At 45.0% G+C, this 19,965-nt stretch overlaps 1 protein-coding gene across 8 annotated transcripts in view; it reads right to left on the bottom strand.

Annotated features, from left to right (window-relative positions):
• The window catches only part of Rgs6 (regulator of G protein signaling 6), a 516,963-nt gene that overhangs the window by 52,049 nt on the left and 444,949 nt on the right, over positions 1–19,965 (bottom strand). For all 8 annotated transcript variants that reach the window (XM_029484451.1, XM_029484450.1, XM_021178714.2 and 5 more), the window contains exons 13-14: positions 13,104–13,214; positions 89–214 (exon numbers count right to left, since the gene is read on the bottom strand). In XM_029484451.1, the coding sequence (XP_029340311.1) occupies positions 89–214; positions 13,104–13,214 (237 nt within the window). The remainder of the gene's footprint in view (positions 1–88; positions 215–13,103; positions 13,215–19,965) is intronic.

Raw genomic sequence — 19,965 nt, 5'->3', positions numbered from 1 at the left:
AATATACCTGTGTGCGGGCACATAAGTGCATACACACACAGATGAGAGAGAGAGAGAGAGAGAGAATACAATTCAAATGTTTACTTACCTGAGATTTTCTGAACTGAATTCTGACTCCAGGAATCTGAGGAACTGGTCCCGCCCCACCTGGTCCTTCAGTATCTCATCAAAAGAGAAGCCCCAACGCTTTACTCGCTGCTGGCTGGGCTCTTTGCTTTGGGTTAGAGGAGAAGGTTTGAAAGATGATCAGTATTTAAAACAAACAAACAAACAAACAAACAAACAAATAAAACCAAAGCCCCTGTCCGGTGCTCCCAAGCAACTCACGTTTGTTTTGCCACTGACGATGAGGGAAAATCATCTCAGGTGTAAGTGACAGAGAATAGAGAACCCACACAATTTCCATGTGTGCCCTTTACACATCAGTGGTGACAGTTTCTGAAAACAGGCAGGTGGAGACTCCTTGTTTGGTGAGGTTCACCAAAGCACCCAGCAAGTGACTGCTGTGGACAGGAAGCTATCCCCACCCCTGATGGACTAAGGGGGCCTCCTCATGCCACTCCCATCAGTTACAGATCCAACTTTCCACTCTTATCCTTTTGGCTCCTTTTCTATTCCCCAAGATATCTCATGAATCCAGCCCTTTGTCTAAGACACTGGCTCCTTATCTTTCTTCTTCAATATAGAAAGGAGAGACCAGCCTCTGATAAGAGTTAAGTGATGCACCGGGTTATAAACGCATGGCTCTCACCAGAATAAACCAGACTCACTTAGAAACAGCATGCTGCCTTTGCTTACCGCTTTAGACACTGTTCGGTGTTTGTAGGACACCAGGTAGACACTGTTTTAATCCTCTTACATCTATCTGCTAATGGGCCGAGTCCTTATAGATACTCTGTGCAGTATGCTAGGATTGTCCCGTTTTCCAGATGGGGAAACTGAGAGCTAGGGATCAGTTGCCATGGGAATCACAGCTAGGAAGTGATGGGGTCAAGAATCAATCATGTGGCTCCAAGCACAGCCTTAAGCTTTGAGCTCATCCCTGTTCTGAAGGCAGGGTCATAGCATCCCAGTGCTGAACTCCTTCAGATCCTCTCTTCCCACAGAAAGTCTATTGGCTGACCCTTCTTGAAACAAAGGCTTCCACTTCACAAGTTACGTGCCAGAACCTCTCCTCCCCTCCCCTCCCCTCCCCTACTCAAGATGTGGTCTGCAGACCAAGCAGGATCACAAGTCACAGCCAAAGTTGCTGAACCAGAAACTCCAGTTTCACAAGGGTCCCCAGAGACTTAGTCACAGCAACACTTGGAAACCGCTATTGGAGACAGAATTTTTCCTTTTAGAGACAGATAGGCACAACCCCTAACGGTCAGCATATAAGATCATGGGGTTTTCCTTAATATAGAACTGACATACTATCTATATTTCTCTCAGAAGAGAACAGGTGCATCGAAGTGCTTTAAAAGCAGCAAACTCTAGAGGAGGCTAAACAGGAGAACTTCCTGGACTGGTGGAGCCATTTTATATTCATGCTTGGCAGGCTTGGAGTCACCGTCTCCTCATGCCAGCAAGGTGCTAGTATGGCTGATGACCTGAAGTGAAATTTAGAATGTAAGTAATGAAAGCTTAAACTTGAGTTGTCATCTGTGGCTAGTGACTATGGTACTGGATATGTGGTCTAGATGCAAGCCACCCGGACCCAGCTACCTGGGCACTGACTTGTGTGATTGGCAGCAATGTCTTCTGTTTCTAGGGCAGTGATCAATAGGTTGTAAACATAGGGATGAGGGAGTCTTTTGCAATATGGCTTGCATTTCCAAGCATAGCTCAATAGGGTCACGGTAGAATGCTAACCCTATTAGTGCAGGCAATGGGAAATTCTTCCATAAATAACCTCTTACAAAGTATCAGGTTGGGATTTTTGTAGTAAGACATATGACAATCGATCATGGATTCTCTCAGAAACAAGCCACAAAATTAATCAAATTTGGAAACTTCCCAAGGGATTGAAAGTATTGTTTGTGGAGACAGTGCCCAAAGTTGAAGCCATCAACAAATTGAAGTCCCGAGAGCAGCAGGAATATTCTTTCCCCAGCGCCATGGTCTGACCTGGGACCGAGAGACTTCATCTGCTCTTTACCACACAATGATGGGAGGTTCTGCAGATGAGCAGGCAGCAGCTTTACCCTCAGCAAAGGCTGTGCCCAGAGACTTGGTGTGGAGAGTGACTCAGTCTTTTTAACAACTGTCTCATGGCTGCAGTTAGCACCACTGCCACCACTTTCTGATGATAGGCTGTGAGCTAGTGTTCACCCCACCAGATTCCTTGGTGGTGGCAAGATTGGAAAAGGGGAAATCTGAGGGTGGGTGAGAAATCTTGGAATGCCCCTGTAGCTATAGAAGCAGAGAAGGAACAGGCATAGAAGTCAGAGATGTCCCCAATGGCACAAGGTCACCCTTTAGCAGAAATGAGATGATCTGGAGAGACAATATACCCTAACAATATACCCCGTGGTAGCCATCATAAAGTCTTAACACAATAAATGAGTAGCTTCAAACAGCAGAAGTTTTGGGCCTCACAGTCCACATGCTGACAATCTAAACACAGGGTGTTAGCAGAACCATGCTTTCTCTGAAGGTTTTAGAGGAAAGTCTTTCCATGTCTCTCCCTCAACTTCTGCTGCTTCAATTCTTGGCTTGCAGACATACTGCTGAATCTCTCTACCTATATGGTCGCATGGCTTCTTTCCTGTGCTTCTAAGTCTACACAGCATTTCTGCTTCATGTGTGTCTGCATCTGCTTGCTTTTCTTTCAAAAACACCAAAGGGTCCACCCTACTCCAGTATGATTGCAATTGAATTAATGATACCTATCACTCTCTTTCCATATAGTATCAGAGTCTTGGGGTTCTAGGAAAAACACAGATCTTAAGATGATACTGTTCAATCCAGTTTCCCGAGTCTTCATCCCTAATCCATTTCTGTAACTTACCCTGCGTATTTGCTCTCCTGCCTCAGTTGGGATTCTGCTCAGCTGAAAGCTTCATGCATACAACCCCCTCCCCTCCCTTTACCTCTTCCCTTCATCTCTTGGGTATTACCAACATCACCAGTTTTAAGGATCAAGAGCAGGTCTGAACACATTGTTATCACTTATACAATAATTGTTAGTAATGAAATCTCTTGATGTCTTGCTCCAGGTGTGCTGGTTTTAATTTCAACTTGACACAATCTAGATTCACCTGGAAACCGAGTTGCAACAGGGATTGTCTAGATCGTGAGATCTCACATGTTTTCTAGTAGACCTTCCCAGTGGGGGCGTTTTCTCTATTAAGATTTGCCTCTTCCCAAATGGCTCTAGCTTGTTTCATAAACCAGGCCACACAGCTCCTTCTTGTAGCACCTACGGGGTGTGAGAGAAGGTGAAGAGCTTTTCTTACTCCCAGTGTCTAGTTGAACTCCAATATAAGCTAAAGGGTAAATCAATGTTCCACATCCAAAGATGAAGAGATACAAGTAACAATGCAGACCTGGACTCCAGGAGTGTCTGTCTCCAATCTCCATTCTGTTTTATTCCCAACACTACTTTGCTTTCTACTTCATGCCTCTCATCTGATGTCTAAACCAAGGCTTGAGGAAAGATGTAAGCTATCTTCAAAAGACTCGGATTGTGTTTGCCTCCTTCCTTAAACTCTTGAGTTGAAATTCTAACTACCAATGTGACATATCTGGGGCGGGGCCTTTGAGATGATTCGCTCACATGTGAAATCAGTGTTCCTATAAGAGACCCAGAGAGCTGCTTCACCCTTTCACCATAGAAGGAGACAGCAAGAAGCTGGCTATCCATGAACCAGTGAGGGGGTCCTCAATCATACAGTGAACCTGCAGGTGTTTTGCTCTGAGACACCCCCAATCTGTTGAACCATGAGAAGGAAATGTATGCTATTTATAAGACACACCATTCATGGTAATTTTTTTCAGTCACTCTAATGGACGGAGACAAAAATTGGTACTGAGAGGGGATGCCACCCATAGCACACATACTTAAAAATGGCAAAGGGTGGCAAAGACAGGCAGGAAGAAATTTGAAACATTTGCTGAGAAACATTTGCTGAGAATGGACCCATAAAAATGATTCTGGGGCTGATGAGATGGCTCAGTGGGTAAGAGCACCCGACTGCTCTTCCGAAGGTCCAGAGTTCAAATCCCAGCAACCACATGGTGGCTCACAACCATCTGCAACAAGATCTGACTCCCTCTTCTGGAGTGTCTGAAGATAGCTATAGTGTACTTACATATATTAATAAAATAAATCTTTAAAAAAAATGATTCTGAATGTGTGTGAGTGCGTGCACACGCACGCTTGTGTGCACACACTCAAAAACCAAGTAGAAAGGCTGAAGAGAAACTCCTAATCTTAAATAATGCTTAAATAATTTGTTTCAGAATGTTAGTGATTGTAAAGGTCATGATGACAAGTCTCAAATGAATACAAGGGAGTTGAAGAAAGAATGGTTCTTGTTACAAAGTGGCAGAGACTGGCCAATTCTGTTTGTGTGTGCCAGTATTTTGTGGAAGGCAGAACTTGCCAACAATGATACTATTTAGTTACTATTAAGATTATTTCTATATTTAGATATATTTAAATATTATATTTATATTACATAGTAATATTTGTATTATATATTATTATTATTAAATTATTATATAGTATATTTTAAAGTAATAACTAGTACTATTAGTTGCTAAATAGATACTAATTAGATACTACACATATTTAGCCAAGGAAGTTTTTCTAAGCCTGTATTGCAGGCACAGCTTGATTCTTCCTAACTGCTTTTAGGAGTACACAAAGAGAAGAATCAACTAAAGATAGACTTGCTAGTCAAAAGGAACTAGACTCTAAATAAGGAATGAGAAAGTTCCTAGTGTATTCATGTTTTGACAAAGAAGCAAACCAGATGACAAAAAGGAGACCTTGTATGGTGTGGCCAAATGACTGATAGAAGGATATAGTAGGGCTCAGCCATCTAGACAAAAGCCAGGAGCTATTTTTCAGGACAATAGGAAAGTGACATGAAAAGATGATTTGGTGGCTGCTAGGCCTGTGACCCCCATTATAGGCTCAGACTGCTACAACCACGAGGAGCTGGAGATGGGAGTTTCAATAGGTGCAGGCATCTTCCCAGTTCCAACAGTCCAGGATGCCCATGCCTGGTTCTTCCAGGGCGGAGGTGCTGGCAGAGAGCTTCAGGGTGGACTGTGACCAGTGGGGCTACTTGGACAAACCTCCAGGGCAGAGTTGCAGGGCAGTGGTCTAGCCTGGGGAAGCTGCCAGGCCTTGGTGGAGAGAGGACAATGATTGAGTTGTGGATAGGATGCTGCCCCCTAGATGGGTGTGGCAAACAGAATATCAGTCCAGAAAAGTCACGGGCACACAACTCATCTTCAGAGAGCCGTGGAGGTGGGCTCCCTGCCTCAGCAAGCTTAGTTACCTCAGTTTGGTCTGACAGGTACAGGATCAAGGCAGAGAGAATTACTCTCAGATGAAACCTTACCATTGCCCTGCTGTATTGAGACTCGCTTGGGACCCACGGCCGGTTTCTTCTCTCATTGGGATGGACACATCAATCTTATATTTCCCATCACCACTTGGAAATAATGTAACTTGTTGGTTTCACAGCTGGAAGGGACTTCAGCTGGAGATGACTTGTATCTTGACTTCTCCTTATCTTATTTAGATGATATTCAGATACTTTAAGGCTGATGTTGTTAGAGAGACTGCTAGTGATATCTGGGCAGCATACGAGAGTTTATAAACAGGGAGAGCATGTGTAGAATGGTACAGATTAAAATTTTTGTCCCCCCCAAACTCATCTGTTGACATTTTGACCCCCGCCCCCCCATGATAGTATGAAGGGCTGGGGTCTTTGGAAGTCACTGAGCTGTGAGGAATGAAGTTAATGTCTTTATCAATAGACTTATCAAAAGGCTCCAGAGCTCTCACCTTGCTGCCATAAAAGCACACAGAGGGAAGATACAAATTCACTCTGTAGCCAAGCCAAACATGTGATCCTTCTGCCTCTGCCTCCTAAATGATGAGATAATAGTGACGTGTCACCTCGTTCAGACTACAAGCCGTGCCCTCCTCAGACACCCAACATACCGCTGCCTCCATCTTGACACTCTCAGTTCCCAGAACAAAGAGAACCACATTTCTTTCGTTTGCAAGTCACACACAGTCTATTTCATTTTTCTTTGCTTGACAGCTTGAAGGGATTAAGATAAGATGTCAGAGAAAACTGTGAAGCAAGGGCCAGACCTCTCAGCATATCATAGCTAATGGCCCCAATGTTAGGGCCACGCTGTGAAGAAACGATCTTGATTTCTTTATTTGGGATTCACCATCCCAAGAACAGCTGGAAGGTCTTGAATATCCCTGTGGGGTGTGGTTCCCTTTCAGAGTTCTCAGTTCCTCTGGGCTTGACCGTTTCCTCTCATTTGTGGTCACTCAGAGCTGTAGCTGCAAGGTGGTTTAAAAGGTCATCTGAGGGCTGGACTGGGCCTGTGTCCAAACTGCTCCCATGGCAGCTGACACTGGCTGTTTGTCCAGAATGCATCTGAGGCTATTGACTAGAGTGACCCCACGTGGCTTTCCCAGTGACTTGAACTTCTCCCTGCGTAACAGACCATTTCAAAGACTTAAGACAGTATGTTTAGAAATTAGTGGGACTCTGTATGGCTGCCTCTCAGGGTGTCACTTTGCCACAGTGGTCAAATAAAGCATCAAGGCCAGTATGTATGAAAATAAATGTCTCCTTTTGGCATAAGGATCAACACTTGCATGGGGGTGGGGGCGTTAATAGGGCCATACTTAGGAACTGGCTGCTTTAAGAAAGGAACTGGAGGGACCTGGGGTGATGGCTCAGTGGTTAAGAACACTTGTTGCTCTTGTAGGGGACCAGGGTTCTGTTTCCAGCATCAATTTGGTGGCTCCCAATGATCTGGAGCAACCTATAACTTCAGTTCCAAGGAATCTGTCTGCCCTTCAGCAGGTCATCTTGGCTAGGAGTGGATTCCTTCAGCCAAGTAGAAGGAGCCAGGTTCCATATAACTGTTGTTCACATGCTTGCTCCTCGACAGATAGGAAGCCTCAAGCCTACCCCATGCAGGGAGGAAATGGCTGACCACAATTCTGTGAGCCACACCAGCTCATGAGGTCCCAACCTTGGATTAATGTTACTACCAGAATTACTTCCCTTAGGCCTCCCTAAGACACTCTGCTGGTAATGTTTCGATCAGCCAATTCTTTCCAGCTGTGGTCTGGTGACTTTAGCAGACTGTTCCTCGGTGCTAAGTCCTGACTATTGTTATTTTCTTCAACGGAAGCTGATTTCTCAGGATCTCCATCAGACAGAGTTTGCTATGCTTTAAAACGGAAGCCTTTCATTACCCCTCCTCCTCCCCTGACCTGATGGTTATATGCTTTTATTCTTAAGCGTTTTGGATCTAATGCGATCCTATCTGAGGCTGAGAAGGAACCCAAGGGACCATCCCTGTTATTTCTATTATACCTTACACTGTTTGCCCTTTATTCAGTGGCTGTCCCCTCACTGGACAGCCACCCTGCAGCAGGCACAGCGTGTCCCTCAGTTTTGTAGAGTGCGGGCTTTCTTCTGACGTCCTCAGGCCTGGAGTTCAAAATAAATCAGCACAGATGTCTCTGTAGCACGGAAGACACTGGAGCCCCGCGTAGATGAGCAGAAGGACACCCCCATAGCATCCTGCTTGCTCACACGTGGCTTCTTCTCTGCCATACACTGCGAGCCATGTTCCCCTGAGGTCTGGGCAGATGCTCGTGTGTGATACACGAGGCCTTGAGGGGAGGCCACCGATTATTTCTCCTGGCAGCTAACATACTCGGTACTCCTGCCTTTGAGACGTCCTTTGTCACTGGCTACCAGGGTTCCCTTGGTTTTTAATCTTGCCCTGGCTCCTCTCCTTCCCCTCACGCACCCCCCTGCCCTGCCCTTTGTTTTCTTCTCTCAGGAACAGGAAGCTCGTTCATCTCACCTTCTCCCTGGGAACAGCCTAACCTCTCCTTTGTTAGTTGAGTCTGCCAAAGCCTTGCCTTCAGGACCTGATCTCTGCCTCCAGTGGCTGAATGCCCTTTGCCGAGCAAGGAGGAATTCTGGTGCCAGGTGGTAAGACAGCAGCTTCTATTGACTTAGATTTCTAGCCAGACGATTTCTTACTCAGAACACAGTGCAAAGTAGGTCTCAATATGAGCTGAAATAAGATGAATCTGAGAGAGCAATGACTGTTGGTTATTTTCTTCGTCGTCTTTGGATTTTACTGTATAGACCATCACTAGGCTAAGGTGTGATGTCATCACTGATCTCACACTCTGCATTTCTTCTGACAGCGCCACAAGGCTGAGTGGGTGGTGGGTAGAGGTGTCCTGCAGGAGAAGTAGAGCTTCGTTTTCACCTGAGTCTATAGAGCTCCACTTGATTGGCCAGATAAGACTCCGTGGCTGTATTGTTTCTTGGGTTAGGCATTAGCTTAGGGTAGAAGCTTGAACAATAACATCAGAACTGGATCACCTACTATAAGGCAGGTAGCATCATATGGAGGATAGAATGCTGAATAGCTGGAGATTAATCAAACTGAATAGCTTCAAATTAATCAAGTTGAATAGCTTGAGATAAACCACGTGGCAAGGTGGCCACCCTTTCCCCAAATGATCATGTATGTCTTTATCTAGTGAGAGACACGTGAGAACATTCATTTTTGTCACAGTGAATTAGCTTCGGGAACCTGCCTTCTTCCTTCTCTCCCCAAATTCTTGACCAAAGAAAGAATAACCTGCTCACCTGCCCTCTACCCAACCTATACTTTCGAGTGCCTGTGTGTGCCAGTCAGAAGACAAGACTCTAAAGCAAGTCCCGGGTCCTCTTTAGAGGTGACTTAGAGGGATGTGTCATCACAGCTGGAGGCGTGACTCACCCATGTCATTACACTGGGTGGCCACCATGTTTGGGAAGCCTTGAGTGAGAAGGAAAGCCAGCCAGGAGGTGCAAATGGCTCAGAAAGAGCAAATAGGCAGGGCTCCGAAGCTCGGTGACATGGACTTTGTCTGTTTGTTGCTTTTAATCCCAATTATGTGTAGAGACAAAGATAAGTTCTTCCAGAGGATGGTAGTAAGGTCCGGGCATTTCAGGGAGGCTTGACACAAACAAGTGAGACTTGTAACAAAGCTGGTAGAGGACAGTCTGTGGCTGTGGCAGAGCCGTGGAGAAAAGAGCTGAAAAGCTTGGTGCTCTGAGGAGACACGTGTCAGTAGGGCAGTGGCCAGGCCTCAGACGGGAGCATACAGAGGGAGCTGAAGTACGTGTGTAACGGGCTCCACGTGATGGAAGCAGGTTGCTAAGGGAAGAAGGGGGAAGGGGGTGAGGGATGGGGGATGAGGGTTGGAGGACGGGGGATGCGGAGAGGGGGCTGAGCAGATTCTGATAAAAAGCAATGAGCCCGGAGATAGCACCACCATTGATGCCAGAGTGGTAAGAGCACAAAGAGGAAAAAACAACAACAAAAACCCACAACACATGTGAGCAGTGCAGGGGACCTCTCGAGAGCTTTAAGAGTTCTACCCCAGAGGCCCAGAGTTCCTAGTAAAGGATGAAAGACAGAGAGAGAGACAGAGAGAGAGACAGAGACAGAGAAGAAACACAGAAAAGGTAAATAGAAGCATTTAGGAACAGGATGAGGAAGACGGAAGATACACTGATTTAACAACAGTTTTAAATCCTTGGGTCAGAATGGAAGAGACAATACAAACACCCATGCAGCAGTTTGAATAAGACATGTCCTTATAGTCTCAGGCACTCAACACTTGGTTCCCAGCCAATGCTGTCCTTCAGGGAGACTTAGGCCCTAAGGCCTTGTTGGAGGAGACGTGCCATTGGAGGCAGGTTTTGAGAGCATACAGCTTGCCCTGCCCAGTTTTCACTCTCTATTTCCCACTAGGGGTCCAGGTTATGAACTCTCAGCTTGCTACTCCAGCCACCATGCGTGCTGCCCATGTCTGCCACTCTTCCATGATGGTGATGGACTGTTACCCTATGGAACCAGAAGCCCCAACAAGCTCTCCCTTCTATAAACGACCTTGTCATGGTGTTCCACCCCAGCACCAGAAAAGTAACTGATGCCACACTGGGTCACATCAGAAATCGTAAAAGTAGATGTCCATTTGCACATGATTTGTTCTCTTAATGTGGATAGAAATGTAAGTTCAGAACATCGGTTACATCACGCTAACGTACCTCTGGGATGAGTGCATTATGGGAAGGCAGGGGGAAACTGCTGCTTTCAAGAACATGCATGCCCCATTATGAATTAGTGATCTTTTAAACTCAAACCACGTAAAATACAATTGTGACTAGAACAGAAACTAGACTTTGAAGAGGCAATGCAAAAGCTGATTAGAAAATAAAAAGCTGAGGAAGAGGAAAAGAAATAAAAAAAAAAGGAGAGAAGAAATCAGGAAAAAGACAAGCCAATACAAATGGGATTTTTGTATCCCGATATCAAAAGCTAAGCCACCACTGGGGGGAAAGGGGAAGGGACAGGTTGCCAGAGAGTCACAGAAGAATGAATCTTTATAATCATAGGAAATATCCCCAAGTAAGACATTTCTACACTAGTGAAGAAACAGAAAGCAAAGTGAGATTTGTTTGGATCTATTGGGCTTAAGAATTAAGAGAGGAAGATTGCTCGTTCTGGGGTTAGAAGGGATGGGAAGAGGGGGATAAGGCCATATGCTCTCAAAGCCTGCCTCCAATGGCACATCTCCTCCAACAAGGCCTTTAAATAGAGGCAGGGAAAAGGGGGATGAGGCTTATTTAAGAAAATCTGGCACATGGACCAAACTTAAACTATGCACTCTGCCTCAAGTAACTCTACTTTTGTAAAATTAATAGTAAAACACTAATTAGATTGAGGTATAGGGACGGTCCTTGAATTGCTGTTTATATTACAGAAAAAGACATGAGTTAAAAAGTTATGGCCTGGGGGTTGGTTGAATAAATTTTACTTCATTCATGCCAGGGGAAATTATGCAAATATTAAAAAGAATAAAGTGGATTAGTGTGTGTTTATATATTGCTAATTAAAATAGCATATATATGTGTGTGTATACATATAATGAACATACTTGCAGCAGAGATGAGAATATTTTCTGTGTATGAAAATTTAAAGAGACAAACACTAATTCAAAGCCTCTCAAATGTTTTGAGTTTGTGGCACCCTTAAAGTCTCTGTAAGTTTTACAGTATCCCTGAGCCGGAAGAAACCCTTAGTATCTTTGTTTATCTAAGGTAGGACCAGCCAACTTAACATGAATTAGTATCCTAGCAACTTAGCAACTCTATGAAATACACACACATTGAAGGAAAAATAATGTCTTAATTCCATTCTTAACCCCTCTCCTGGCTGGTTTTTATGTTAACCTGATACAAGGTAGCATTGTTGATAAGAGGAACCTCAACTGAGAAATTGTCTCCATAGCTAGGGGAAACCTGTAGGGCATTTTCTTAACCAGTGGTTTGATGTGAGAGGGTCTAAACCACTGTGGGTAGTGTCACCCCTGGCTGATGACCCTGGGTTCTATAAGAAGGCAGGCTGAGCAAGCCACATGGAGCAAGTCAGGAAGCAGCACTCTTCCATGGCCTCTGCCTTAGCTCCTGCCTCTAGATTCCTGCCCTGACTTCCCTCGGTGGCGGACCTGTCACCTGGAAGTATAAGCAGGATAGTTTCCTCCCTGAGTTGTTTTGGTCATGATATTTCATCACATCGCTATTAATCCTAACCAAGACAGTCTCTACGTATATATGTTACACGTGTTAGTATATATGTCAGTCCATGTCAATTTTTGTACAGCATAGCTTTGTAATCACACAACTTCTCTGAAAACTTGGATTTGCAAAGATATGACATTAGAAAGGAAGGGATGTGGTCTGATCCTTGCAGTGAACCAACCCAAGCCAGAATGTACATGAGATGTCTCCTCGGAGTCTCTGTCAGTGTGCTCAGAGGACCACCCTGGGAGTCCTCCCCGTGCCCAGCACTCTGCTGCAGGGTGGGAACCAGGGCATCAGACTCCTGGAGGGCAGCTCGGAGAAGGGAGGCGTTTCCTTCCTTATGCACACCAGGATAGATTAAGCTTTTTATAGTAGTCATCTAAGACTTTTATTAAAAGGGAAAGACAACACCGGAGTCACGGAGAATGAAAGAAGAAATTGGAGGGCAGAGGCGAAGGAGTACCACATAGAACTGTGCCCGCATGTGTAGGAATTGTGACTGTGCCCAAGTTCCCCTCAGCTGCTAAGTCAACACACCTGCTTCCCACCTAGGGCAGAGCCAAGGGCTGCTAAAACTACTGATGCCTGTGACCCCAGAAGGCCAGTGTGAGGCCAGCCCAGCCCCAGAGCCTCTGCCTGGGCTCGAGCCTTAAGGCTGCTCCATTCCAACTGTGCATCCCTGGGCAGGTTCACCAGCTCTACTCTGCCTCGCCGCCTCGTCTTTTCCACAGCAAGAACAATGTTCCCCATATATTAATTTTAGACAGGATTTAGCTCCTATCCACTAGCCTCCTAGCCCCTCCACCCCCTGCCTTCTGAGGAACTCCTAGATTACGTCCTCCAACCATCGTTGTTAAATCAGCTTGTACCAGCTGAGGGGGACTGGTGGGAAGTACTGAGAGATAGGGATGGTACAGAGAGGGGCTAGCTAGTGTTGCTGCGACCTGAGATAAAGGTGACAAGTTGAGGCAGCAGCGTCTTCCCTTCCAGCAGCCAGAGCCATGAAATGCTGAGGAGCGGTGCTAGCCGCCATGACAGACACAGAGAAGCCATGTACAAGTCAAAGCTGCAAGGAAGAATAAATCTTAAGCAAGCAGACATTAATGTGGAGGACACTTGGACCTCTTCTCCTCTAGTCGCGTTCAAATTAAAGTAGGGAAGAGGCAATTGCACTAGACTATGGATTTTTTCAACATCCCCTATCCCAAACTTTTGTTTGTTTGTTTGTTTGTTATGTATTACCTCATCTCTATGTCCCATAAGGTGATGTCATCGCTGATCCAAGGATTAGATGGCTCTGCTGGTGTTATGAATGGGTCGTATTCCACATACTGCTCCGTGTAAGCGATTAAGCTGTAGGAGGAAGCAAGGCAAAGAAGAACTGATTTCCTAGGCAAGCACGCAGTGTTGTCCCATGCCAACAACAGCAGTGCTCACGGGAAAAACCCACTCTCACTCCTGACTAGCCGAGCTGCTCTCAGCTGCCCTGTCCCAAACATGTCAGGTTTGCTCTGTTACCTTAAGTTCTAGTATACACACAGTGAATCCTTTCCCACTTTTTGACTCTTGGCCAGAACCATGATGTCTAATACAGAGGTCACAACCTCCAAAGATTATGGATTTCAAAAAGATAAGTTGAGTCCACAGTGACTTCTATAGTTCTATCAGAATTCCCCAACCTAATGATACACTTCCTGTACAGACTTTCAAACTCCACCCGACCAGGAGTTCACACAAAAGCAACTTAGTTTTTCTAGCTATAGTTATAACCCAATATATGTGACTAGCTAACATGTACATAGAAAACAGAAAATGGCTAGGGGCAATGCTAGAATAGGGTGCATACATGTGTGTGTGTGTGTGTGTGTGTACATGCACACCCACCCACCCACACACACACACAAATATGTGTATATTTGTAATGAGCCCGGTGAACCTAACTACCTGCCTATCATACAATACTAAATTTTCATTTGGGGCAGGTAGAGAGCAATGGCTGTTTCCCCCAACTTTTCTCACAGAAACATCTGCCATCCATCTTTTGATTCTTCCTGTATATGAGCCGCACTCAGACAAGTTTGACTCTATGTTTCTGAAGCATGAGCTTTTATAACTGTTCTTAATAGATTAATGTAGACAAGGATTTAGCTCCCACTCACTAGTCCCTAGCAACCCTTACTCCCTGCCTTCTGATGAACTCCCAGATGAATTCACCTACTTATTGTTGCTAATCCAGAGTCCACATTGCTAATCTGGAAACAACGGTTGGCTGTCAGCTAACAGTATCTTACTCCATGCCAATGTTTTAGCAAATCTTTGAAACATCTAGAAATAGATTTTCCCCACCCCCAACTTGTATCAGATCCTCTGTCGGGGTTTTCCTGCCTCCAGATGGTGTTCTCTCCGCAGCCCTGAGTCCCCTGGCCGCTATCTGGACTGCTGGCCTCCTTGGTCCTGATAGAAACCCGGCATCTCTGGCTCTTGCTTTTACCTTTGAGCTGTGATGAAACACACCATGTAGCAGCTTTCTAACAAAGGTTCTCAAGAGCTAAATATGAGTACCCAAGGTCTAAAAATGCCTGTCAATCTCTGTATTTGACCGACAGTGATGGGTATAGGCCACCATGTTGAAAGTCACCTCCTTCAGAGGCTTGAAGGCGTTACTCTACATTTTTGGTGCTGGGTGTCTGGGTCCACGTGAACTGTTGTTACTTTGTCAGTTTCTCTCTATGTGGATGTAGGGTCTCCTCCTTATTACTAATATGCTCTGCAATTTCATGATGGCCCTTCGCCAGTTTTGATTCAATATACTACACACAATATAAAACACATTTTAAAATTTATTTCTTTGCTGTTTTAATACCCATAACCCCCCACTTTTCTTGTTCAGTAAGACAAGTTTTAATTAACATATGAACAGCCTCAACTATGAGTCCAGTTTTTCTTTAAGTGTTTCATCTCCTAGTCTGACCGTCTTTTGACCTGTCTAGTTATGTAGACTGACACACTCTCAAGACTTTACTCTTATCATAGCACCAACTTTCTTATTTTATCGACGAAATGTCTTGTCATATATCAAGAGCCACTAATCTTCCATATTCACTATGATTCTTCTGTTGGTTATTCTGTTTTGAGTTCTCCAAGTCCCTTCCTTCTGCTTGAATATGTAAATGATGTCCCGTCCATCTGGGGCTTTCCTTGAGGATCTGGGAAAACCATGGACATCCATTTGTATTGAAGACTTAAAGACAGAAATCTGCTAGGAGGCTAGGTGTGCATGTGGACAGAGTGTGCACACTGACGGCCATCCCCAGCAGGTCACAGGTCTCCTGCTTGTTTCCTAGTTAAATCTCTCTACAGAACTAGAGTCTTTCCTCTGAGGACACTTATTTTTCTCTAAGCATATGTTCACAAGCCATTTCTGCACGGTCCACATGATAAGTGCTTGAGGCCTTATGGGCCACATAGTATTTATCTCAGCATTTCCACTGTTTACAATGAGGGGTGGAGAGTACCACCTCTCCTCGTCTCAGAACCCCTCTAGCTCAGGAAATAGAATATCCACTTATCTCAGCTCTTCCACCATTATAATGCGGTGGGGGCAACTCCTCTCTCCAATCCCCACACTTCAGTAGATACAACATCTACCGTCTCTTTTGTCTTCATTTGGCCTCAATGATGTTGTTGAATATGCCTGAGATCTAAGGTTATGTGTCTCTCCGCCTCTAGGGAGTAGGATGACTAGTTTCCAGGGGTGCAGGTGGTCTAAGACCAGGAGTCTGGAGAGGCAGAATGAGCTTGTTCGGATGCTATCAGCTCATGCTTCACTCTTGCTTTCCCATGGTCCTCTTAGACCACAGGACTCCAGGGGTCAGCCGGCCCAATTCCTAGCCACGCCTCTGCTCCAGCATGTAGATTACAATGCTCTTCATTCTCACCCCAGCCACTTTCTTTCTGATCAAATTCTGAAATATTATAAGCTGTCAAAGGTACACAATTCTAGGAACCAGTTGAGAACAATCCTAACACTTGAGAAAATGAGGCAGAAGATTGTGTGTTGGAGGCTAGCCTGGGCTATTTAGAAAACCCCTATAATAAAACCAACCAACCAACCATACAAACAAAAATTGTAAGGAATAACATCTATACTCGATGCCCAGTTGAAAAAGTCAAATATTTACAAATACAGAAATGAAGGCCTATGGATTATTTTTCCATCTCACAGATTTTCTTTCTCAGGAAAATGTGTTGAACCCATTAACCTGACAATTTGTTAAGCTTGAGTTTAAGACAGGTGAAGGATCCACCTCTTCCTGGGCACTGAATGGGTGTTAGACTCTATTCAAGCACTGCTAAAATCATGGTCACTGTTAATCAGACACTTTTTAAGCTGCTATTTTAGGCGTAGACTAAGGGTGGGCAACCTGACTTCCTAATTAGCATATAGACTCGCTCTTGCTACCCTCAGCAAAGGACTGGTTCTAACAGCAAGCTGGATTATTCTTTCACACTGGCAGTCTCCTGCTTACAAACTCTATGGATGGTTTGGGATAATTATGAAAATATCACAGCTGACCGACCTGGATCTTAAAGGCACAGCCCCAGCCAGGGCTGCTTGAAACAGTTTGTGCCAGACGTTTTGTTATCAGAACAGTCCATGAACTCTAGATGACCCTACAACCATTTCCGCTTTGGCCAGAGGAAGAGCTCTTCCCCTGGTGGAAGGACTAATTACTGTGACGGGTGCTAAGAAGTAAAGACTCTTGGCCCCAAATGCAAGCCTCATTGATTATGAATAGTATTAAGAGGAAAAATTCTGATTGCCCCCCCCCCCCCAAAAAAAAGTGTCTGTGATTGGTCCACACCCAGGGCTATAAACGGTCTGCGCAGGCTTACTCAGTAAGTGGGCTGGGAGATACTCGGCTGCATTACCTTCTCTGCTGTTGCAGCATTTGGCCCGATTCAAAGAATTCTCCACAGTGATTTTTTTTTTGCATACTTTCAGTAGTGCCAACAGAACTGGCGGCACCAGGAAAGAGACAGCAAAGAGTGGTGGTGATGGCAGCATAGCTGAAAGGCGGGTAGTGACCTTGGCATAATTGCTTTATGGCTGAGAAAGAAGTGGCCACGGACCCAGACATGCCCAGCAGTGGTGGTCCCCACTGCCTAGCAGCCCTGCTCATCGGACCATCCCACCTTCCTGGCTGAGTGTCCTTGTGTGAATGATCTCAACAGTGGCAGACACTGGCTTCCTGAGTGGCAGACATCCATACTCTGGCTCCTCAAAGATGTCCCAGAGGAGGTAGACATCCTGAGTCATCTCAGCAGCATGCTGCCAGCTGAGCTCCGAGATCTGAGAGCATCCAGGAAAAAGAGGGGAAGCAGGAAGATAAGAGAGCAGAGAGGTGACTGAAGGATAAACAGCTATAAGGAGCTGGAAAAACAACCCGTAGGCCCTATCACTACAAGAGTTCCAGAGAACTACTTACTTTTCAGGACCTCGGGTCTCAGTCCCCAGGTTGGTGTGACATTGGATGCTGCCAAGAGCCAAGGGTCCCAATGCCTGAAGCTTGTGTAGGGCTTAGAACAATCACAGGGCTAAGGCTCCATATCTAAGAGCCTGACAAGGAACCTGACACTGGAGTATGCCTTGCTACTGTTTTCTGATGCCAAACCCCCGAGGGAAACAAAAGTTGCCACAGACCAGCCTTTGAAGGGCATCTGTGAAAGTTAATATCATCAGCTTGTTAGGATCTAGAATCACATAGGAGACAGGTCTCTGGGTGTCCCTGTGAGGTGTTATTTAGATTAGGTTTAGCCTCTAGACATGTCTGTGAGAGGTTATCTTGGTTAGAGGAATTGAAGTGGGCGGCACCATTCCCTAGGCTGGGGTCCTGAATTGCAGAAATGGAGACAGCCAGCTGAGCAGCAACAGTCAACCCTACTTCCTGATTGTGAGTGCAGCGAGATCCACTGTCTCACGCTCCTGCCACCAGAGCTGCCCTGGCATGATAGGCTGTCCTTTCAAACTCTGCACGCCCACGTAAGCTTCTCCTTGCTTCGGTCGCTTTTGTCAGGCTATTTTATCACAGCAATAGGAAAAGTCATACCCCTTCTCCTTGACTCCCTGTAATTTCTGTCAAGCAGAACAAGAAAACCTGCTGCTACGTGATTAATGAAACATTCACATTATTTTTATTCATTTAGTGACATGTTTGGGGGGGTGTGAAGAAAAAAATAATTATTTATTATATATAATTACATATTATATATATGTTATATATAAATTAGTTCATATTTTATTCATTTAGTGACTGTGGGGGAGTAAAGAAAAAGAATAGTTTATTATATATAATTATATATAATTTACATAAAGTTTATATACTTTATTTAATCATCTTTATATTAGACACAGAGTTTTAATATGATATAGTTTATTGCTTTTATATAGGGTTTTTTCTTTTATTTCTTTTATTTTTATCTTGCAGTAGTATGGACCTTAAATGTCTCCTAAAAGCTCCTGTGTTGCAGCCCTTGACCCCAGTGCAACACGGCTGAGAAGCAGAGTCCTGGGTGGTGAACACATCACAAAGGCTCTGACCTCATGAACGGGTTGTCTTTCTACAGATCCATAATCTAATAGGCCACGGTGGGGAGTAGAAATCTAGGAGGGAGCTTCACTTGAGGACGTAGGTCCTGGGGATCACAACCCCAAAGGGTGTCTTTTGTTTTGGCTCTTTTTTCTGGGCTACTGTGAGGTTTATAGTTTTGCTCCGCCATACTGTTCTGCTTTACCATGGGCTAAAAACCAGCACAGCCAATGGATGCAAACTTCTGAAGTCGTGAACTAAACCTTTCCTCTTTTAAGTGGGGTTTCCTGGAGTATTTTATCATAGCAACAGAATGCATAGGCATACACATCTTCAGTATGTACAGACAGAAATCATGTCTGTAAGTAGAATAATTTGGCCCAAAGATATACACATTTTTAAAAATTACTTACTTATCCACAATACAAGTTTTCTTTTTCCCTAAGCAGAGCTGGCTGTGGGCCAGCAGTTTCCTCTACCACAGCAAAGTCACAGCCACAGTCTCTGTCACTAAATTGCAAAAGGCAAACAGGGTCAACTGAAGAATGCTAAGAATGCAAAGGTGTTAGGCAGAGTCACCATTGCTACATGAACTGTGGTCCTTAAGCTGCAACCCAGGTGTCCCCTGCAAGCTGTCATGAATGTGGAGTCTTAGCTCCTGGGCTCTACTGAGTCAACCTTCACATTAATAAGGTTCCCGGGTGACTCAAATGCACACAGAAGTTTTTTAAAATCTGATCAGTTTTCTGAAGAGCACAGTCTATGCGGTGTTTTCCTCATTAAGTCATAATGAAGGAGGAACTGGGGAGATGGCTCAGTGGGGAAAGTGCTTGCTGTGTGAACAGGAGGATGCATTTAGATTCCCCGTTCCCGCACAACAAGATGGGCATAATGGCTCATGCCTTTAACTCCAGGACTGAGATGGAGATGGGAGGATGACGCCTAGAGTCGATTGGCCAGCCAGACTTGCTGAATCAGCCAGCTCTAGGTCCAAAATCCTGTCTCAAAAATTAGGGTGGAGAATGACATCGACCTTTGGCTTTCACATTTGCACACACACAGCCCACAACCACCTGGGAAGAGAATCTCAATGAGATGCTGGTGGGATCAGACAGGCCTGTGGGCGTGTCTGGGGAGATTGTCTTGATCCATTGATTGAGGCAGGAAGCTCCACCCACTGTGGGCAGCACCATTCCGGGTTTGGGTCTTGAATAGTATTTTTTTTTCCTTTTGTTTTTTTCGAGACAGAGTTTCTCTGTGTAGCCCTGGCTGTCCTGGAACTCACTGTGTAGACCAGGTTGGCCTAGAACTCAGAAATCCACCTGCCTCTGCCTCCCAAATTCTGGGATTAAGGGCGTGCGCCAACACCACCTGGCTGAGTGGTATTAAAGTGGGTGCAGTGGTAGGCATGTGCGCATTCGTCCTCTATGCTCTTGACTATGGACAGGACCAGATGCTTCAAGTTTCTAGCTTGAATTGCCGTAATGATGAAAATGATGGACGGTAACCTGAAA

Source organism: Mus caroli, chromosome 12 (assembly GCF_900094665.2).
Source record: "Mus caroli chromosome 12, CAROLI_EIJ_v1.1, whole genome shotgun sequence".
NCBI classification, from domain to species: Eukaryota; Metazoa; Chordata; class Mammalia; order Rodentia; family Muridae; genus Mus; species Mus caroli.
Note: the sequence above shows the minus strand (reverse complement) of the source record. Positions and strands in the feature narration are given on the sequence as shown.